Source organism: Schistocerca nitens, chromosome 10 (assembly GCF_023898315.1).
Source record: "Schistocerca nitens isolate TAMUIC-IGC-003100 chromosome 10, iqSchNite1.1, whole genome shotgun sequence".
NCBI classification, from domain to species: domain Eukaryota; kingdom Metazoa; phylum Arthropoda; class Insecta; order Orthoptera; family Acrididae; genus Schistocerca; species Schistocerca nitens.
In genome coordinates, this window is record NC_064623.1 from 86,252,272 (window position 1) to 86,276,054 (window position 23,783).

Sequence of the window (23,783 nt, forward strand, 5' to 3'; positions counted from 1 at the left end):
GGTTTGCCATTGCCTTCCTCCGACCGTAATGGGGATGAATGATGATGATGAAGAGGACACAACAACAGCCAGTCATCTCGAGGCAGGAAAAATCCCTGACCACGCCGGCAATCGAACCCAGGACCCCGTGCTTGGGAAGAGAGAACGCTACCGCGAGACCATGAGCTGGATACACGAATTTTCAAAATACTTCATTTTTAGATTTATAGATTCTTTTTGTACCTCTTTGAAATTAGATACGTTATTTCTGTCTTAAAATGTGGGGAATATGGCCCTCGTCGACCTATACCCAAACAGGATGAACAAATATGAAAATCACAGTGGAGGCTAACTGGAACATTCATATAACTGACATAACAAGCAGAGACTTGTGTGAGTCGGTCGAGTCAAGCACGGAGAGTGAGTGAAGCGCATTCAAACAACTGACGTGGCCGCAGTGACTAATTCCATTCGAGTCTTTCATTCCACTGAAGAAACCGACTAGACCTATTGGGTGTTAAGACCAGTTGGTAGTCCCATCGTCACTAACTGTAGCGAGTAGAGGGACAACGCCACTACTCGCGCACCGCACCGGCATCGAGCAGCAGTCTGACACACGTGGCGCTGCGGCTCTTCAGAGCACAGGTCAGTGGGGAAACCCCGTCCGAGTTCTTCCCGTTGACATGCGCCACAAGGAGAGCGTGAGACTGGTTCCGGAGAAAACCCAGAAGCAGCCTCACGGTGTCCTCGTGGCCTCTCCGTGCTGCCAAGTGCAGGGCCGTCCACCCGCCGTAACATTTCGCCCACACGTCCGCGCCCGCCTCTGCAAGCAGCGAGAGGCACTGTGTATTCCCGGCGGCAGCAGCGTAGTGGACTGCTGTACAGCCAAACACGTCCCTCTCGTCCAGATCTGCTCCTGAATTTATAAGTGTGCGTAGTTTACGTGAACTGCCAAATGCTGCAGCGTAATGTAGTAGTGAGTACGTGTCACCGTTGTGCTGCCCCTGTGTCCACCCACTGCGACTGGCGACTGCTGGAGACCTCACCACTGCCGGTACCATTTCAGCCTCTGCCCGGGCAGCGTCATTCTCGTCTGGAACCTCTGGAGAACTACTTGGGCTATTTGGGCTCCAGTTGCTGCAGTTTCTCTCTGCAGGCACATCCTGCAGCTGGCCACCAATCAGATGGTTTCTCAGACGGTATGAACGAACATCTTTGGCCAAAAGTTTTGCCAACTTCATCCAACGTCCCATTTCTTCTTCAACTGTCGTGCCGTATGCCCGCAACAGTAAATGCCAAACCTGAGAAACAAAATCAGTTCTTAGAATACAATCGCAACCCATTAGTAGTGTAATAAGAGCTGTAATTCGTATGTACAGCTTGTAGTATCGTTAAGGAAACAATATTTCAAATATACCTCCGTTCTTATAGCTCAAAGATAAATATTTTACATTAATAAACTGGAGGCATTCAGGGGTGGATAAACAATACTTCAATAGTATAACTAAAAAATAACCAATCTTGTGCAAAATTGTGTATATTTAGAAAATTAATTTCCTTATTGATGTGTAAATACACTGAATGCCAATAAACAATGGTGTAAAACCGTTGAAACATAGCTTACAGCTAGCATGCTTTTTCATATTACGAATCAATTAAAAATTCTGTTGCTCACTTAAAATTATCGCAATTCAAGTAAAATTTTATGCATACGTAAATTATGAATCTGAAATTGTATGATACAATATTTCTTCAATTCCCAATTTTCCCTTTGTAGTTTTACAGTAGATGAAAGTAATTGTGTTTTGAAATTTGGATGGGAACCATCTGGGAGAACTGGCACAAAGTTACACCACTGCTGGAGTCTCCAGCTGTTCGACTGTTCCCATGTATTCACAGACAAGCTAGACTACACGGTAAGTTAATGTTCCAGCTGGCTTTGGCTAGTCACTTATTAACGAATCCTAGGTATTCTACTGGTAGCCTGAGTAAGATGCTTATTGCAGTTTGTGAATTTTCCCACCGCTGAAAAATGTGGCCCACAGTCATATCTTCAATGAGAAAGACAACAAGTACACCAAGTATGTCAGTATGTTTTCCACCTCATTAGCTGAGTGGCCAGTGTGGACGACTGCCATGCGGGTTCCTGAGCTCGATTCCAGCCGGGTTGGAAATTTTATCTAATCTGGGACTGGGTATTGTGTTGTCCTGATAATCCTCATCAGCATCGGCACACAAGTCGCTGAAATGGTGTCAAATAAAAAGATTTGCAGTAGATGGTCAAGAAACCCCAGATGGAATCTCCCACCTAGTAATGCCATACCATACTTTCATTTCATATATGACTGTTGTCAACAGTTCTGGCACAACCAACCGATAATTTTACAGTAGGGAGTAGAGAGCAAGTGATTGTTCAAGAAGGGGTGAAAGTATATCGAAATGAGAGAGCGACTTGGATGAAAGACAGGATGCGGCAGTGGTCTTGGGTGTCTTTGCTTTGCGATGTAATGAGGTACAGAGAAATCATCCTCTCTCAATACTGTGCCTTGAGAACAACAAGAGTGTGTTTAAGAAAATGCTTATGCCTGCCTGCTTTAAACAGGAAAATGACGATCAGAATAGTATCCAGATAGGTACACTGTACATGCAGTCCTCTACACAGATGAAAACTTTTATCTTCGGGCACACCGTCATGTGGAGGAAGTTACACATGAGGATATTCATTGCAGAGCAAAATTTGGAGAGTAAATGTTGAATTGGCACAGTGCCTCGAAAAAATTGTTGGAGAACATTGTGTTGACAGGTGGAGGTAATTTTCATGTCGTGGCTTCATAAGCAGGTGTTACTGGGACAAGTAGCATGAATGAAATCTTGTAAAGTGACTGTAGCAATAGCACAGAACCAACCACTTGTGAGCAGATGAAGTGGGATGACGGCCATCAGTATAATGGGCCAATATCTGCTGCATGACACCACGAATGCTGCCTGTTAACTTCTGGTATTAAATGAAATATTATGAATAGGAAGGTAGGGCAGAGGGTGTGTTACTGTGAACAGTTCAGTGACCGGGTTGTTCTAATCAGAATCCACAGCAGACCAACACCGACAACGATAGTTCAGGTATACATGCCGACGTCGCAAGCTGAAGATGAACAGATAGAGAAAGTGTATGAGGATATTGAAAGGGTAATGCAGTATGTAAAGGGGGACGAAAATCTAATAGTCATGGGCGACAGGAATGCAGTTGTAGGAGTAGAAGAAAAGGTTACAGGAGAATATGGACTTGGGACAGGGAATGAAAGAGGAGAAAGACTAATTAAGTTCTGTAACAAGTTTCAGCTAGTAATAGCGAATACCCTGTTCAAGAATCACAAGAGGAGGAGGTATACTTGGAAAAGGCCGGGAGATACGGGATGATTTCAATTAGATTACATCATGGTCAGACAGAGATTCCGAAATCAGATACTGGACTGTAAGGCGTACCCAGGAGCAGATATAGACTCAGATCACAATATAGTGATGATGAAGAGTAGGCTGAAGTTCAAGACATTAGTCAGGAAGAATCAAACCGCAAAGAAGTGGAAGTACTAAGGAATGACGAGATACGTTTGAAGTTCTCTAACGCTATAGATACAGCAATAAGGAATAGCGCAGTAGGCAGTACAGTTGAAGAGGAATGGACATCTCTAAAAAGGGCCATCACACAAGTTGGGAATGAAAACATAGGTACAAAGAAGGTAGCTGCAAAGAAACCATGGGTAACAGAAGAAATAGTTCAGTTGATTGATGAAAGGAGCAAGTACAAACATGTTCCGGGAAAATCAGGAATACAGAAATACAAGTCGCTGAGGAATGAAATAAAGTGCAGGGAAGCTAAGACGAGATGGCTGCAGGAAAAATATGAAGACATCGAAAAAGATATGATTGTCGGAAAGACAGACTCAGCATACAGGAGAGTCAAAACAACCTTTGGTGACATTAAAAGCAACGGTGGTAACATTAAGAGTGCAACGGGAATTCCACTGTTAAATGCAGAGGAGAGAGCAGATAGGTGGAAAGAATACATTGAAAGCCTCTATGAGGGTGAAGATTTGTCTGATGTGATAGAAGAAGAAACAGGAGTCGATTTAGAAGAGATAGGGGATCCAGTATTAGAATCGGAATTTAAAAGAGCTTTGGAGGATTTACGGTCAAATAAGGCAGAAGGGATGGATAACATTCCATCAGAATTTCTAAAATCATTGGGGGAAGTGTCAACAAAACGACTATTCACGTTGGTGTGTAGATGTCTGGCGACATACCATCTGACTTTCGGAAAAGCATCGTCCACACAATTCCGAAGACGGCTAGAGCTGACAAGTGCGAGAATAATCGCACAATCAGCTTAACAGCTCATGTATCGAAGCTGCTTACAAAAATAATATACAGAAGAATTGAAAAGAAAATTGAGAATGCGCTAGGTGACGATCAGTTTGGCTTTAGGAAAAGTAAAGGGACGAGAGAGGCAATTCTGACGTTACGGCTAATAATGGAAGCAAGGTTAAAGAAAAATCAAGACACTTTCATAGGATTTGTCGACCTGGAAAAAGCGTTCGACAATATAAAATGGTGCAAGCTGTTCGAGATTCTGAAAAAAGTAGGTGAGAGCTATAGGGAGAGACGGGTCGCATACAATATGTACAACAACCAAGAGGGAATAATAAGAGTGGACGATCAAGAACGAAGTGCTCGTATTAAGAAGGGTGTAAGACAAGGCTGTAGCCTTTCGCCCCTACTCTTCAATCTGTACATCGAGGAAGCAATGATGGAAATAAAAGAAAGGTTCAGGAGTGGAATTAAAATACAAGGTGAAAGGATATCAATGATACGATTCGCTGATGACATTGCTATCCTGAGTGAAAGTGAAGAAGAATTAAATGATCTGCTGAACGGAATGAACAGTCTAATGAGTACAAAGTATGGTTTGAGAGTAAATCGGAGAAAGACGAAGGTAATGAGAAGTAGTAGAAATGAGAACAGCGAGAAACTTAACATCAGGATTGATGGTCACGAAGTCAATGAAGTTAAGGAATTCTGCTACCTAGGCAGTAAAATAACCAATGACGGACGGAGCAAGGAGGACATCAAAAGCAGACTCGCTATGGCAAAAAAGGCATTTCTGGCCAAGAGAAGTCTACTAATATCAAATACCGGCCTTAGTTTGAGGAAGAAATTTCTGAGGATGTACGTCTGGAGTACAGCATTGTATGGTAGTGAAACATGGACTGTGGGAAAACCGGAACAGAAGAGAATCGAAGCATTTGAGATGTGGTGCTATAGACGAATGTTGAAAATTAGGTGGACTGATATTGTAAGGAATGAGGAGGTTCTATGCAGAATCGGAGAGGAAAGGAATATGTGGAAAACACTGATAAGGAGAAGGTACAGGATGATAGGACATCTGCTAAGACATGAGGGAATGACTTCCATGGTACTAGAGGGAGCTGTAGAGGGCAAAAACTGTAGAGGAAGGCAAAGATTGGAATACGTCAAGCAAATAATTGAGGACGTAGGTTGCAAGTGCTACTCTGAGATGAAGAGGTTAGCACAGGAAAGGAATTCGTGGCGGGCCGCATCAAACCAGTCAGTAGACTGATGACCAAAAAAAAAAAAATTAAATGAATACGTTTGGTACATCATAGGTGATTGAGGAAAGATCAATAAACCAGTTGTCATGCGAGATGGTGTAACAAGGCATCTTCCACATCCTCTCAGTTGGAGGAGCTGTTTCGTAGACTTCAGCTGCTTCGATGAGAATCTCGCCAAAGTGGAACAGAAGTTCAGGCCTCAAGATTCTGTTACGTTGGGCGAAATAGGAAGCATAGCGGCCAAAACTGGATACACCAAACGTGTTCGAGGCACAGATACAGAATGTTCTACAAGATTTCCCATGCAGACGTTTGAGTGGTGTAATCAAACCAGCCTGCAGTTCTAAGAGAAGAAGAACACGAAACGGAGATATTAGTTGAGAAGGAATTTAGACAAGAATGTAGCCAGTCCGCCATGTAGTTCTATCTGTACACAGAGCACCAGAAAACGAAACCACGGAGAAAACTGAAAATGGAATTTAAGTTCGAGGAGAAGAAACAAAAACTTTAAGTTTTGCTGATGACATTACAATTCTGGAAGATATGTCAGGACCAGAAAGATCGTATGAACGGAGTGGAGAGCGTTTTGTGTAGACCCACAACGGACGAGCATGAAGACGACGACGGATGCTACTAGAATAGCTGCAAGTAAACACAAAATAGAGTTGCAGATTATTTTATCTCAAAAATTACATTTGTAGATACGGTAATTTCTTAACGCGCCAACTGAACTCACAATAACATAATTTCCTTGCAGACAGAAAATTGAACAATAACGTAAATAACATCCTACATAAGCTAACATTCAAGAAAATAAGGTAATAATCACAAGAGGCCTGAACTTTGTTACAGTAGTTATTACTGAAAACATGTCTGCATTTTAGAACTGAAGAAAAGATGCCAAAACAAGTTTTGTTAATTGAAGAGAAGTATTGTGTGCAGAAGAAGTGGACTTGAATTCTTACAATTTACCCTGAAAACAACATCTGATGTCAAAGCTTCAAAAGTGTTGTGTACATAGTTCCGCGTAGTCAGCGCGTACACAACTTTCCCACTAAAGCGCGCCCCGCTAAGCACAACAGCGCAGGTGCAGCGCTCGCCCGTCTCCGCACTACGAGATGGCGCTGTCTTAGAGACGGACCAAATTCTGCTTCCGTCGATCCGCGTATTAATATCTAACACAGCCAATGAGATTGCTGCTAACGTAGAACGTTTTCTCGTCGCGGATCACACTCGCACAGAGATACATGAACGCGCGAGGTATTATAACGAGTGTACAGACCTCCGATCAGTCAGTCTGCATTTGTCTGCATCAGTCTGTACCCGTCTGCATTAGTCTGTACCAGTCTATAGTCAAGTTTCAGTCTGTGCCTAATAAGATTACCATATTCCTGTACATAGCCATGAAGATAAATGAATAGACACTTTGTCAAGTATCAGAGAGAATAAGATTAACGTACCAAGACCAAAGGAACTTCAGATTGTCAATTGTAAACAGCATCCAGAATCAAGTTAAGTAAGGTTTATGATTGTTATTATTTTAATAAATGTGTTTGAAAACTAATCAAGTTCTGTTTAAAGTTGGTCACTGTCAATCTGCTACTCTAAGCGTGCAAGTGGCATTTCTATCGTCTGACCTAACGACAGAAGATAAACATGCCACGATAAGGCCACGAGACATATTGCTGACACTCGCCTACTTCGATAGAGCGACAAGTCAAATAATCTGATGGTGTGTGCCGGCCGCGGTGGCCGTGCGGTTCTAGGCGCTCCAGTCCGGAGCCGCGCTGCTGCTGCGGTCGCAGGTTCGAATCCTGCCTCGGGCATGGGTGTGTGTGATGTCCTTAGGTTAGTTAGGTTTAAGTAGTTCTAAGTTCTAGGGGACTAATGACCACAGCAGTTGAGTCCCATAGTGCTCAGAGCCATTTTTTGATGGTGTGTGTACCGAAGGTCTTACACTACGCCCACCACAAAAAGCAAACGATGAGGATCGTTAGTGCTATTATTCTTATTTTTATTACAATGCTGGAGAAAAATGCAGCACCCTCAAGAGAGGGGTCATTTTATTGACAAGTGAAGTAACGGGTAATTCACTGTAGGAGTGTACGATAACAAATTCAGACTAAATGAAACACAGTTGTGGCAGCAGAGAGCGCACAGTCAGTCGCATTAATAGACAGTATACAACACCCCTCCCCCCTCCACTCCCTAAGGCGCAGATCATCCCAAGTATCTAGCTCCTTCTGTTGCAGCTCGACAAGGTTCTTGCAAGCCCTGGAGAACGAGTATGTTCCGCTTCATCATATTCCATACGTGTTCAACTGGCGAGAGATCTGATGATTTTTTCTTGGCCAGGGCACTTGTTGCACACCACGAAGAGCGCATGCGTCGCAACAGCCGTTTGTGGGCGAGCACAGTCCTATTCCGATACCACATCACTTTCCTATACAAGAAACGGCTCCAGCACAGGGATTACAACCTGTGGAATAGAGCGACACTGCTTACTTCACCCTCCAAAAACACCAAACGTAACCGTGAAGCCTAGGGTCTGACCTGCATATGGTGAGCGAATGCATTCTGGAAAAGGAAGCTCACAATGTCTGCACCATACACGTGTACGTCCATCACTCGCATACAGGCAGAACCTACCCTCATTACTGAAGACAACAAAACGGCTTTCCACTTTCCAGTCAACTCTTTCACATCAGAATACCCACGACTGGCGGGGTAGAGATGTCAGTGGCAGCCTGGCCTGACGCGCACACGATCTTAATCCTGCTGCAAGCAGATGGTTCCAAATGACTCCCGATGAGACAGCAAATGGAACACGTGCTACGATTTCGTCCCTGTATGATATTCGGCTTCTATCGGTTTTTCCATTCGTCTGTAAAGAATTCGCGTTAGTATTTTGCAGCTGTGACTTATTAAACTGATAGTTCGGTAATTTTCACATCTGTCAACACCTGCTTTCTTTGGGATTGGAATTATTATATTCTTCTTGAAGTCTGAGGGTATTTCGCCTGTCTCATACATCTTGCTCAGTTTAGATTCCGTAGAAATGTTGGAACACGTGAGGCAATACTGACCCTACGACTTATCTTAGAAGAAAGATTAAGGAAAGGCAAACCTACGTTTCTAGCACTTGTAGACTTAGAGAAAGCTTTTGACAATGTTGATTGGAATACTCTCTTTCAAATTCTGAAGGTGACAGGGGTAAAATAGAGGGAGCGAAAGGCTATTTACAATTTGTACAGAAAGCAGATGGCAGTTATAAGAGTCGAGGGGCACGAAAGGGAAGCAGTGGTTGGGAAGGGAGTGAGACAGGGTTGTAGCCTGTCCCCGATGTTATTCAATATGTATATTGAGCAAGCAATAAAGGAAACAAAAGAAAAGTTCGGAGTAGGTATTAAAATCCAGGGAGAAGAAATAAAAACTTTGCGGTTCGCCGATGACACTGTAATTCTGTCAGAGACAGCAAAGGACATGGAAGAGCAGTTGAACGGAATGGACAGTGTCTTGAAAGGAGGGTATAAGATGAACATCAACAAAAGCAAAACGAGGGTAATGGAATGTAGTCGAATTAAGTCGGGAGATGCAGAGGTAATTACATTAGGAAATGAGACACTTAAAGTTGTAAAGGAGTTTTGCTATTTGGGGAGCAAAATAACTGATGATGGTCGATGTAGAGAGGATATAAAATGTAGACTGACAATGGCAAGGAAAGCGTTTCTGAAGAAGAAAAATTTGTTAACTTCGAGTATAGATTTAAATGTCAGGAAGTCGTTACTGAAAGTATTTGCATGGAGCGTAGCCATGTATGGAAGTGAAACGTGGACGATAAATAGTTTAGACAAGAAGAGAATAGAAGCTTTCGAAATGTGGTGCTACAGAAGAATGCTGAAGATAAGATGGGAAGTTGACATAACTAATGAGGAGGTATTGAATAGAATTGGGGAGAAGAGGAGCTTGTGCCACAACTTGACTAGAAGAAGGGATCGGTTGGTAGGACATGTTCTGAGACATCGAGGGATCACCAACTTAGTATTGGAGGGCAGCGTGGAGGGTAAAAATCGTAGAGGGAGACCAAGAGATGAATACACTAAGCAGATTCAGAAGGATGTAGGGTGCAGTAGGTACTGGGAGATGAAGAAGCTTGCACAGGATAGAGTTGCACGGAGAGCTGCATCAAACCAGTCTCAGGACTGAAGAGCACAACAACAACATGATATTCTGTCGGCCATCGCCGCTCGCACAGTGCGCCGATCTTGACGGACACTGTGTGATCAAATGTATCCGGACACCTCGTTGAAAAGGCTAAAAAGTTCGTGGCACCCTCCATCGGTAATGTTGGAATTGAATATGATGTTTGCCCACCTTTACACTTGATGACAGCTTCCACTCTCGCAGACATACATTCAATCAGGTGCTGGAAGATTTCTTGGGGAATGACAGCCCATTCTTCACAGACTGGTGCACTGAAGGGAGGTATCGATGACGGTCGATGAGGCCTGGCACGAAGTCGGCGCTCCAAAACATCCCAAAGGTGTTGTATAGGATTCAGGTCACGACTCTGTGCAGGCCAGTCCATTACAGGGATGTTATTGTCGCGTAACCACACCGCTACAAGCCGTGCATTATGAACAGGTCCTCGATCGTGTTGAAAGATGCAATCGCACTCCTCGAATTGCTCTTCAACATTGGGAAGTAAGAAGGTGCTTAAAAAATTAGTGTAGGCGTGTGCTGTGATATTGCCACGTAAAACAGCAAGGGACGCAAGCCCCTTCCATGAGAAACACAACCACACCATAACACCATCGCCTCCGAATTTTAGTGTTGACACTACACACGCCGGCAGATGACGGGCATTCGCCATACCCACACCCTACCATCGGATCGCCACATTGTGTCCCGTGATTCGTCATTCCACACAACGTTTTTCCACTGTTCAATCGTCCAATGTTCACGCTTCTTACACCAAGCGAGGCGTCGTTTGGCATTTACCGGCGTGATGTGAGGCTTATGAGCAGTCGCTCGACCATGAAATCCAAGTTTTCTCACCTCCCGCCTACCCGTCATAGTACAGTTTATCCTGATGCAGTTTGGAATTCCTGTGTGGTGGTCTTCCTATTACACATTACGACCCTCTCCGTCGCAGTCTCTGTCAGTCAAGAGACGAGGTCGCTTTTATGCTGTACGTTTCCCTTCACGTTTCCACTTCAGTGTCACATCGGAAACAGTGGACCTAGGGATGTTTAGGACTGAGGAAAGCTCGCCTACAGACGTACGAAACAAGTGTCACCCAATCACCTGACCACGATCGAAGTTCTTGAGTTCCGCAGGGGCCGGCCGAAGTGGCCGAGCGGTTCTAGGCGCTGCAGTCTGGAACCGCGGTACCGCTACGGTCGCAGGTTCGAATCCTGCCTCGGACATGGATGTGTGTGATGTCCTTACGTTAGTTAGGTTTAAGTAGTTCTAAATTCTAGGGGACTGATGACCTCAGAAGTTAAGTGCAACGCAGCTAGGTCTTTATTCGCACGAAGTAATGGCCGCGATCGACAGGGGATCTCAAATTGATTCCGTATTTCTAGATTTCCGGAAAGCTTTTGACACCGTTGCTCACAAGCGACTTCTAATCAAGCGGCGGGCCTACGGGGTATCGTCTCAGTTGTGCGACTGGATTCGTGATTTCCTGTCAGGAAGGTCGCAGTTCGTAGTAATAGACGGCAAATCATCGAATAAAATTGAAGTGATATCAGGTGTTCCCCAGGGAAGCGTCCTGGGACCTCTGCTGTTCCTGATCTATGTAAATGACCTGGGTGACAATCTGAGCAGTTCTCTTAGGTTGTTCGCAGATGATGCTGTAATTTACCGTCTAGTAAGGTCATCCGAAGACTAGTATCAGTTGCAAAGCGATTTAGAAAAGATTGCTGTATGGTGTGGCAGGTGGCAGTTGACGCTAAATAACGAAAAGTGTGAGGTGATCCGCATGAGTTCCAAAAGAAATCCGTTGGAATTCGATTACTCGATAAATAGTACAATTCTCAAGGCTGTCAATTCAACTAAGTACCTGGGTGTTAAAATTACGAACAACTTCAGATGGAAAAACCACATAGATAATATTGTGGGGAAGGCGAGCCAAAGGTTGCGTTTCATTGGCAGGACACTTAGAAGATGCAACAAGTCCACTAAAGAGACAACTTACACTACACTCGTTCGTCCTCTGTAAGAATATTGCTGCGCGGTGTGGCATCCTTACCAGGTGGGATTGACGGAGGACATCGAAAGGGTGCAAAAAAGGGCAGCTCGTTTTGTATTATCGCGTAATAGGGGAGAGAGTGTGGCAGATATGATACGCAGGTTGGGATGGAAGTCATTAAAGCAAAGACGTTTTTCGTCGCGGCGAGATCTATTTACGAAATTTCAGTCACCAACTTTCTCTTCCGAATGCGAAAATATTTTGTTGAGCCCAACCTACATAGGTAGGAATGAACATCAAAATAAAATAAGAGAAATCAGAGCTCGTACAGAAAGGTTTAGGTGTTCATTTTTCCCGCGCGCTGTTCGGGAGTGGAATGGTAGAGAGATAGTATGATTGTGGTTCGATGAACCCTCTGCCAAGCACTTAAATGTGCATTGCAGAGTAATCATGTGGATGTACATGTAGATACGAACATTTTACTAATGCCACTTTTCACATTCGGCATCGCTTATGAATTCAGGCAGACCAGTACCAAACATCACAATAATTACGTTTTTATACTACTACGTCGAAATTTTGTTTCTTTGCGTTTCTTTGCGATTCTTAGACCTTGAACACTCCCAATGGACCATAGATCTTTGCCGTTGGTGGGGATGCTTGCGTGCCTCAGTGATACAGATGGCCGTACCGTAGGTGCAACCACAACGGAGGGGTATCTGTTGAGAGGCCAGACAAACGTGTGGTTCCTGAAGAGGGGCAGCAGCCTTTTCAGTAGTTGCAGGGGCAACAGTCTGGATGATTGACTGATCCGGCCTTGTAACATTAACCAAAACGGCCTTGCTGTGCTGGTACTGCGAACGGCTGAAAGCAAGGGGAAACTACAGCTGTAATTTTTCCCGAGGGCATGCAGCTTTACTGTATTGTTAAATGATGGTGTCCTCTTGGGTAAAATATTCCGGAGGTAAAATAGTCCCCCATTCGGATCTCCGGGCGAGGACTACTCAGGAGGTCGTCGTTATCAGGAGAAAGAAAACTGGCGTTCTACGTATCGGAGCGTGCAATGTCAGATCCCTTAATCGGGCAGGTAGGTTAGAAAATTTAAAAAGGGAAATGGACACGTTAAAGTTAGATATAGTGGGAATTAGTGAAGTTCGGTGGCAGGAGGAAAAAGACTTCTGGTCAGGTGAATACAGAGTTATAAATACAAGATCAAATAGGGGTAATGCAGGAGTAGGTTTAATAATGAATAAAAAAAAATAGGAGTGCGGGTAAGCTACTACAAACAGCATAGTGAACGCATTACTGTGGCCAAGATAGAGACGAAGCCCACGCCTGCTACAGTAGTACAAGTTTATATGCCAACCAGCTCTGCAGATGACGAAGAAATTGAAGAAATGTATGATGAGATAAAAGAAATTATTCAGATGGTGAAGGGAGACGAAAATTTAATAGTCATGGGTGACTGGAATTCGATAGCAGGAAAAGGAACAGGAGGAAGCGTAGTAGGTGAATATGGATTGGGGGTAAGAAATGAAAGAGGAAGCCGCCTGGTAGAATTTTGCACAGAGCATAACTTAATCATAGCTAACACTTGGTTCAAGAATCATAAAAGAAGGTTGTATACATGGAAGAAGCCTGGAGATACTGACAAGTTTCAGATAGATTATATAATAGTAAGACAGATATTTAGGAACCAGATTTTAAACTGTAAAGCATTTCCAGGGGCAGATGTGGACTCTGACCACAATCTATTGGTTATGTACTGTAGATTAAAACTGAAAAAACTGCAAAGAGGTGGGAATTTAAGAGGATGGTATCTGGATAAACTGACTAAACCAGAGGTTGTACAGAGTTTCAGGGAGAGCATAAGGGAACAATTGACAAGAATGGGGGAAAGAAATACAGTAGAAGAAGACTTGGTAGCTTTGAGAGATGAAATAGTGAAGGCAGCAGAGGATCAAGTAGGTAAAAAGAAGAGAGCTAGTAGAAATCCTTCGCTGACAGAAGAAATATTGTATTTAATTGATAAAAGGAGAAACATAAATATGCAGTAATTGAAGCAGGCAAAAAGGAATACAAACGTGTCAAAAATGAGATCGACAAGAAGTGCAAAATGGGCAAGCAGGCATGGCTAGAGGACATATGTAAGGATGTAGAGGCTTATCTCACTAGGGGTCAGATAGATACTGCCTACAGGAAAATTAAAGAGACCTTTGGAGAAAAGAGAACCACTTGTATGAATATCAAGAGCTTTGATGGAAACCCAGTTCTAACCAAAGAAGGGAAAGCAGAAAGGTGAAAGGAGTGTATAGAGGGTCTTGAGGAAAATTTTATGGAAATGAAAGAGGATGCAGATGAAGATAAAATGGGAGACACGATACTGCGTGAAGAATTTGACAGAGCATTGAAAGACCTGAGTCGAAACAAGGCCCTCGGGAGTAGACAACATTCCATTACAACTACTGACGGCCATGGGAGAGCCAGTCCTGAGAAAACTCTACCATCTGGTGAGCAAGATGTATGAGACAGAAGAAATACCCTCAGACTTCAAGAAGAATATAATAATTCCAATACCAAAGAAAGCAGGTGCTGACAGGTGTGAAAATTACCGAACTATCAGTTTAACAAGTCACGGCTGCAAAATACTAACGCGAATTCTTTACAGACGAATGGAAACACTGGCAGACGCCGACCTCGGAGAAGATCAGTTTGGATTCCGTAGAAATATTGGAACAAGGGAGGCAATACTGACGTTACGACTTATCTTAGAAGATAGATTAAGAAAAGGCAAACCTACATTTCTAGTATTTGTAGACTTAGAGAAAGCTTTTGACAATGTTAACTGGAATACTCTCTTTCAAATTCTGAAGGTGGCAGGGGTAAAATACAGGGAGCGAAAGGCTATTTACAATATGTACAGAAACCAGATGGCAGTTATAAGAGTCGAGGGACATGAAAGGGAAGCAGTAGTTGGGAAGGGAGTGAGACAGGATTGTAGCCTATCCCCGATGTTATTCAATCTGTATATTGAGCAAGCAATAAAGGAAACAAAATCCATGGAGAAGAATAAAAATTTTAAGGTTCGCCGATGACATTGTAATTCTGTCATAGACAGCAAAGGATCTGGAAGAGCAGTTGAACCGAATGGACAGTGTCTTGAAAATAGGATATAAGATGAACATCAACAAAAGCAAAACGAGGATAATGGAATGTAGTCGAGTTAACTCGGGTGATGCTGAGGGAATTAGATTAGGGAATGAGACACTTAAAGTAGTGAATGAGTTTTGTTATTTGGGGAGCAAAATAACTGATGATGGTGGAAGTAGAGAGGATATAAAATGTAGACTGGCAATGGCAAGGAAAGCGTTTCTGAAGAAGAGAAATTTGTTAACATCGAGTATAGATTTAAGTGCCAGGAAATCGTTTCTGAGAGTATTTGTATGGAGTGTAGCCATATATGGAAGTGAAACATGGACGATAAATATTTTAGACAAGAAGAGAATAGAAGCTTTCGAAATGTGGTGCTACAGAAGAATGCTGGAGATTAGATGGATAGATCACATAACTAATGAAGAGGTGTTGAATAGGATTGGGGAGAAGAGAAGTTTGTTGCACAACTTGACTAGAAGAAGGGATCGGTTGGTAGAACATGTTCTGAGGCATCAAGGGATCACCAATTTAGTACTGGAGGGCAACGTGGAGGGTAAAAATCGTAGAGGGAGACCAAGAGATGAATACACTAAGCAGATTCAGAAGGATGTGGGTTGCAGTAAGTACTGGGAGATGAAGAAGCTTGCACAGGATAGGGTAGCATGGAGAGCTGCATCAAACGTCTCAGGACTGAAGACCACAACAACAACAACTGCACAGCAACTGGCATCTGACCTCGCAGCATCCACTGGACGAGTTGTGTCGAGGCAAACGGTGTGCAGAAGGCTTCCGCAGATTGGCCTTTATTGTCGGAGACTTGCTGTATGTGTACTACTGACGCGTCTTGACAGATGGGAACGTCTAGAGTGGAGTTGGCGACGTGGCACATGGGCGGTCGAACGGAGGGCCAATGTTGTTTTCACACATGAGTCCCGATGTAGTCTGGAGAGTGATTCTCTACGGATTCACATCTGGAGGGAACGTGGAACACGGTCTCGGGACAACATTGTGGGAAGAGGATCCTTAACGTTGTGGGCAGGGACTATGTTGACCACACGAACGCCTCTTCATGAAATTGTATTGGTGAATTGGCAAGGTTTAACTGCTGTCAGGTGTCGTGACGAGATCTTGGGACCTCATGTGCGGTTGTTGCGAGATGCTGTCGGTCCAGCCTTTGTATTGATGTTGCTCAACCTCACACAGCACGGGTGGTTGATGTTTTCTTGGAAACTGAAGATATTGCAGAGATGGCGTGGCTTGCTCGCTCTCTCGCTTTGAATCACACAGCGCATGTCTGCGATGCACCAGAGAGACTGGCTGTATCACTTCAGCCTCTGCCAACCGCTCTCCGGAGTAGCTCTGCATGAGACTGATGACGTAATTCACACATGCACCATCGATGTAAGGCTTGTCTCGCTGCCAGAAGTGATTACACGCTGTACCGAACATATTAACAAGTTCTCGGACTGAGTATGCAAAATGGTTCAAATGCCTCTGAGCACTATGGGACTTAACTTCTGAGGTCATCAGTCCCCTAGAACTTAGAACTACTTAAACCTAACTAACCTGAGGACATCACACACATCCATGCCCGAGGCAGGATTCGAACCTGCGACCGTAGCAGTCGCGCGGTTCCAGACTGCAGCGCCTAGAACCGCTCGGCCACACCGGCCGGCCGAATGAGTATGCAAATCCGTGAAGTTGGAAAAAACGAAGAACATTTATACACGTTGTAGTTGTTTACATTCTATATTCTTTACATTGTTTCTACTTTACTATCACCTCTTTATACTGTTTTATGGCAAAATGAACGTAACCTTGCAAAATTTCCATTTGTTCAAAAATGGTTCAAATGGCTCTGAGCACTATGGGACTTAACTTCTGAGGTCATCAGCCCCCTAGAACTTAGAACTACTTAAACCTAACTAACCTGAGGACATCACACACATCCATGCCCGAGGCAGGATTCGAACCTGCGACCGTAGCAGTCGCGCGGTTCCAGACTGTAGCGCCTAGAACCGCTCGGCCACCCCGGCCGGCTTTCCATTTGTTGCTTTTTAATTTTGGACACTAGTGTGTTTTATCACTTTTGGACACTTTCCAGATGCCGATGGCTGCTTGATTTCACCGATGAATGATCTTTGCAGATTTCAGAAAAAAATGGCTTTTCCAAGGTTCCCAGGCCGATTATATGCCCTGTGCCATTGATTTCCTTGCGGGATCGTGCATGCTGTCTGTATGTTCACAGTCCTTTCATCACTGTACTACCTGACATGAACTTGAAGCTTGAATACATCAATGTGGAGGCATTACTACTCGTGTAGCATATCGATGTCTTCCGGTTGACAGTTCACTGTTTTCACCATTGTCGACGCAGAGACCCCTTCCTCTGCCGTGTTGACACTGGAAACCAAAATCTGAGTCATGTGATGGGGCACAGTTTCTGTCATTACGTCCTACGCGAAGCGGAGATGACATTTAGAGTTTTTCTCATTTATAGCTGAAATCAGGCATTGATTCCAACAATTGAACGATGTGTTGTATTACTATTAACCGTGTAGTAGAATAGTTAATCTAAGTTCTCCGGAATTTCCAATACTAACGCGATGGTTATCCTTTTCACATTTCACCAGGTGAAAGCCATACTAGGACTTTGAAAATTGTAGCTCCTCACTAAGTCTCTGTTTTATTGAAGAGTGAGTCGTTTTGTTTGTCGTCTCTACTGGAGCAGAAGACTGAAGAACTTTCTGTTTTTGACAATCCCTCAACAATATGTGTGACAATTTTTATTATGATTTTATATCCATCCATTTCCTTCAATAATGTTCGGTTTTTACACAAAATTAGCGTTTACTTTTACAAATTTTGCGCAATGGAGTACAGATACCGTAACAATATCTACATGAGCAGCATAATACATTAGAAAACAAACAATCCTGTTGGAGGGACATCCGCAACTGAACATTGTACCAGAGGTTGAAAATACCGCTACAATTGTAAAGTTGTTTTAATATCACACGGGCCGGCCGCTGTGGTCAGGCGGTTCTAGGCGCTTCACTCCGGAACCGCGCTGCTGCTTCGGTCGCAGGTTCGAATCCTGCCTCGGGCATGGATGTGTGTGATGTCCTTAGGTTAGTTAGGTTTAAGTAGTTCTAAGTTCTAGGGGACTGATGACCTCAGAAGTTAAGTTCCATAGTGCTCAGAGCCATTTGAACCATTTTTGAACCGGTCATGTGATAATAAAACAACTTTACAACGGTAGCGGTATTCTCAACCTCTGACATTAGAAAACGTTGATTACAGAGAAAACTCTTCTAACGAGTTAGATATTAATATTCTGTCGTCTCAAAATCTTCAGTATTCTTTGAGTTTTAAGTACGATTTTTTCGATGAAAGACTGTAATTTTTAAGGGCCAGCGACAGCTCGTGGATGAAAAATGCTTTCGGTTTCAGAACAACATAAGTGAAGACATCACACGTTCATTTTTGTACCGAGAATGTGCTTTTTCATAAGTTATTGACCTTACTTTTGCTCAGTTCCTCACTTAATAAAATTCATAACTCTTTCAGAATTCTCTCGCAACTGCGAGTGCACAACATGTCAGTGAGGTGACATTATGTAAATTCCGCTGTGTTTTTGGCAAAATAAGCAAATTTTGGCATGGCAAAAAATGAATTATGTTGGTTTTATCGAATATTCGCGACTCATGACGCTTCTGAAAGCTACAAATGGTTAACAAGTCGGGCTAGAATAAATCGCTATTTTTGTTGCATTTTCAGCGGAATTCTTTTTAAATTGTAACTGAAGGAGAGGTGACAGATCTTTTTGAATGGTCACCATGCTAGTGTGGGCATGGAGGGGCTTCCCTTAAAATTTACAAAGAATTTGAGCGTGCGCTTTAGAACAGCACCTCTCCCCCTGCACGCCTTTCTGGTTGCGCGTCTACTGGCCACTTTATTCTGCGAACACATTATATAGGGTTTCACTTTCCAGACATCTCAAACGGATCACCCCGTGTAAAAAGAAATAGTATCGGCAGCAATTGAGAGATTTATACCAAATAAATTAACAAACGACGGAGCTGATCCTCCTTGGTACACAAAACGGGTTAGAACACTGTTGCAGAAACAACGAAACAGACGCAAAATGCCCAAGATTGGTGATCTTTTACAGAAGCTCGAAATTTAGCGCGGACTTCATTGCGAGATGCCTATAACAGTTTCCACAACCAAACTTTGTCTCGAAACCTGGCAGAAAATCCAAAGAGATTCTGCTCGTATGCGAAGTATGTTAGCGGCAAGAAACAATCAATGCCTTCTCTGCGCGATAGTAATGGAGATAGTATCGAACACAGTGCTGCCAAAGCAGAGTTACTAAACACAGCCTTCCGAAATGCCTTCACTAAAGAAGATGACGTAAATATTCCAGAATTCGAATCGAGAACAGCTGCCAACATGAGTAACGTACAAGTAAATATCCTCGGAGTAGTGAAGCAACTTAAATCACTTAATAAAAGCAAATCTTCTGGTCCAGCCTGTATACCAATTAAGTTCCTTTCGGAATAAGCTGATGCATTAGCTGCATACTTAACAATCATATACAACCGTTCACTCGACGAAATATCCGTACCCAAAGACTGGAAAGTTGCACTGGTCACACCAATATTCAAAAAAGGTAGTAGGAGTAATCCACTAAATTACAGGCCCATATCGCTAACGTCGATATGTAGCAGGATTTTAGAACATATATTGTTTGAACATTATGAATTACCTCGAAAAAAACTGTCTACTGACACACAGTCAACATGGGTTTAGAAAACATCGTTCCTGTGCAACACAGCTATTTCTTTATTCACATGAAGTGTTGAGTGCTATTGACAATTTCAGATCGATTCCGCATTTCTGGATTTCCGGAAGGCTTTTGACACTGTACCACACAAGCGGCTCGTAGTGAAATTGCCTGTCAGTTATGTGACTGGATTTGTGACTTCCTGTCAGTGAGGTCACAGTTCGTAGTAATTGACGGAAAGTCATCGAGTGAAACAGAAGTGATTTCTGGCGTTCCCCAAGGTAGTGTTATAGGCCCTTTGCTGTTCCTTATCTATATAAACGATTTTGGAGACAACCTTAGCAGCCGTCTACGGCTGCTTGCAGATGACGCTGTCGTTTATCGACTAATAAAGTCATCAGAAGATCAAAACATACTGCAAAACGATTTAGAAAAGATATCTGAATGGTGCGAAAAGCGGCAGTTGAAACTAAGTAACGATAAGTGTGAGGTCATCCACATGAGTGGTAAAAGGAACTCGTTAAACTTCTGTTACACGATAAATCAGTCTAACCTAAATCTGTAAATTCAACGAAATACAGTACCTAGGTATTACAATTGCGAACAACTTAAATTGGAAGGAACACACAGAAAATGTTGTGGGGAAGGATAACCAAAGACTGCGTTTTATTGGGAGGACATTTGGAAAATGTAACAGAGCTACTAAGGAGACTGCCGACCGGCGTGGCCGAGCCGTTCTAGACGCTTCAGTCTGGAACCGCGCCACCGCTACGGTCGCAGGTTCGAATCCTGCCTCGGGCGTGGATGTGTGTGATGTCCTTAGGTTAGTTAGGTTTAAGTAGTTCTAAGTTCTAGGGGACTGATGACCTCAGATGTTAAGTACCATAGTGCTCAGAGCCATTTACTGCCTACACTATGCTTGTCCGTCTTCTTTTAGAATACTCCTGCCCGGTGTGGGATCCTTACCAGATAGGACTGACGGAGTACATCAAAAAAGTTTAAAGAAAGGTACGTTTTATATTATCGCGAAATATGGGAGAGAGTGTCACAGAAATGATACAGGATTTGCGCTGGAAATCATTAAAAGAAAGGCGTTTTTCGTTGCGACGGAATCTTCTCACGAAATTCCAATCACCAACTTTCTACACCGAATGCGAAAATATTTTGTTGACACCGACTTACATAGGGAGGAACGATCACCACGATAAAATAAGGGAAATCAGAGCTCGTACGGAAAGATATAGGCGTTCATTCTTTCCGCGCGCTGTACGAGACTGGAATAATAGAGAATTGTGAAGATGGTTCGATGAACCCCCTGCCAGGAACTTGAATGTGATTTGCAGAGTATCCATGTAGATGTAGATGTAGATGTAGAAGGCGAAGCTGCCATTTTATGGATCTCACTTCTGCAACATATTTTGCTTAGGCCTTACTTCAGCATTACAGGTTATTGAATCGATCAGGTAACACATAATCTTGACAACTATTTCAGGTCAAACATTTAATTTAACTTTGCGATGTAGCTATGTAGAAGGCAATCGAAGATGACGTAAGTTTACAATGAATAGAGCCACAGATAATGATTACTAACGATACGAATGAGTTATTTACTTATCCTCATTACTGCAATCTTTAAGAGACAAAAGGGATAATCATTGAAAGGGTGTGTAACTTTAATTTCATGTGCCGTTTCGTGATCTTATTTCGAAAGACAAAATTTCAAACTCGCGATTCAGATTAATTTATATGATGATATACAAACCTGCTACATGTGTCAAATATAATCGTTCAGATTATTCACATTAAAGTCTACAATAAAGAAAATCTTTTCAACTGCCTCCAGATAAGATGTATGTTGTAGTCATATTGAATGCTAGTCCCCAGAAAGAAAACACTATTATTGCTACTCCCATGACAGTCGAAATTTTATAACAGGTGCTTGGGAAGCGCAGAGAGACTGGACAAGCGTAATGTAGGCATTCTCTTTAGTAGGCTGTGACGTTTTCTATATTTAATATTAGGTTTTTTAATTATATCAAATACTTCCATAGTTTGTTCGATTGCGTCATCCCCCACTGACGAGCCCTTCAATGTTCCAGATATTCTGTCTACTATTTTCTTCTCGTTTCTTCTTTATACACCATGTTTCATATAACTTTAAAACTGTGGTAAAAGTGGTGGATAGATGCCCGTTTTGGTTATATTATAGATATAGTTGCTCTTTATGATCTCGATCAGTGCATAAAAAGTTTCATTTATATTTTTAATCCAAATTTTAATTTATCTTTTACGTTACATGCTGTATTAATGAAGCTCACCTTCCAAGCTATTAAATTTCATGTCTTTGTTCAAATGTTTTGGTTTAAGTGAGCACAGAATATTTGGTTTTGTTGTTGATATTTTATTGTAAACTAGTTAAACTGAAGCTATGAAACTGTTACTTGGCCCTTCTTTCACGCTAGAAAATTTTCAAGTATAAAATTCCTGTGATATCATAGCGTTACTCAAACAAAATACCGTAAATTATCAATAGGCAAGAGCCAATAAACAATCGTACTACAATATCGATAGTACAAAAACACAGTCAGACTGCTACTGTGATATAAATGGACGAACAATGTCCTTAGGCTTCAATGACCTTCGACTTTAATATGACACAACTGTCAGAGATAAAGCAACATTTACCACATACAGTCGTCATACTTACTAGCGTGTGTCCTTTCTCCCAGGCCTTCCCGGCGATGTGACTCAGCGCCTCTCTTGGCATATTTGCAGAGATCAAGGATACAGCAAACTGCGAAACGTCAGACTACGTCAGTAGAATTTCTTAAGACCTTACACACGATAAACAAAAAAAAAAAAAATTAAGCAATAGTTTACACAGTCCTAAATTATTGGATTGTTTTATACATCTCCATTGTTTCCAACAATTAAAATACAGTTTGCGTCCAAACTTCTTCACAAAGCACCCTCGTACTTACAAGGAACGTGCGGCGCACTTGTATGGAAATCGTCGCAAAGATATGGATAGTAAAGTGAATTTATCTGAAGGCGAGAGATTAGGACTGTGCAAAGAAAGTGTAAGTATAATGCAAGCCCACTTGTTGCCAATGTTCTTTCGACTGAACTGGAAACCAGAAGACTTATAATCTCATTACATATTTAAACGAGAAAGCATCAGAGAAAGTGAAACCAAGAAAAGGAGTAGGACAATTCAGCACTCTGTCGCCTACCCTTTTCATTCTTAGAAAATATTGACTACTTCTCACAGAATAACAAGGGGGTGAAAACTGGAGGAAGAAGAATATTGTGTCTGAGGTTTGCAAACAACGTCGCCCTTTTAGCAATCGGTAAAAAAGAATTACAGGATATAGTGTGTGCCGATAAAGCTAAAGGAAATACGAGGGTGAGCCAAGTGAAAACCTTAAATTTGTAATAACAAATTGAAATTTCGCGCCGTTATCCTGTTAGTTGGTAAGCGTGCTACAAAAAGCGTGCAGAATGGCCTGTAGGTGGCAGCATAGTGCTGATGCACACATACCGTCGTAGCATCAGTATAAAGATGGCCGCCCCACTTGCGACTTGCACCAGGGAAGAAAAGCGTTCCGTTATTCGATTTTTGCGTAGTGAAGGTGTGAAACTTATTGAAATTCAACGACGAATGAAGGTTCAGCACGGTGATGCATGTTTGTCACAGCAGCAAGTCTACAAGTGGAGTAGGAAGTTCGCAAATGGTGTGACTTCAGTGGAAGACGCTCCTCGAAATGGTTCAAATGGCTCTGAGCACTATGGGACTCAACTGCTGAGGTCATTAGTCCCCTAGAACTTAGAACTAGTTAAACCTAACTAACCTAAGGATATCACAAACATCCATGCCCGAGGCAGGATTCGAACCTGCGACCGCAGCGGTCTCGCGGTTCCAGACTGCAGCGCCTTTAACCGCACGGCCACTTCGGCCGGCTGACGCTCCTCGTCCAGGTCAGGCACAACGAGTTGTGACTCCACAGAACATTGCAGCAGTTGAAGCCATAGTGAAGGA

General features: G+C 42.8%; 1 protein-coding gene across 1 annotated transcript in view; it reads right to left on the minus strand.

The window, feature by feature from the left end:
* Positions 1 to 217: 217 nt before the first annotated feature.
* The window catches only part of LOC126209899 (uncharacterized), an 80,115-nt gene continuing 56,549 nt past the window's right edge, over positions 218 to 23,783 (minus strand). The window contains exons 4-5 of the mRNA XM_049939021.1: positions 22,452 to 22,538; positions 218 to 1,280 (exon numbers count right to left, since the gene is read on the minus strand). Coding sequence (XP_049794978.1) covers positions 555 to 1,280; positions 22,452 to 22,538 — 813 coding nt within the window. The 3' untranslated portion in view covers positions 218 to 554. The remainder of the gene's footprint in view (positions 1,281 to 22,451; positions 22,539 to 23,783) is intronic.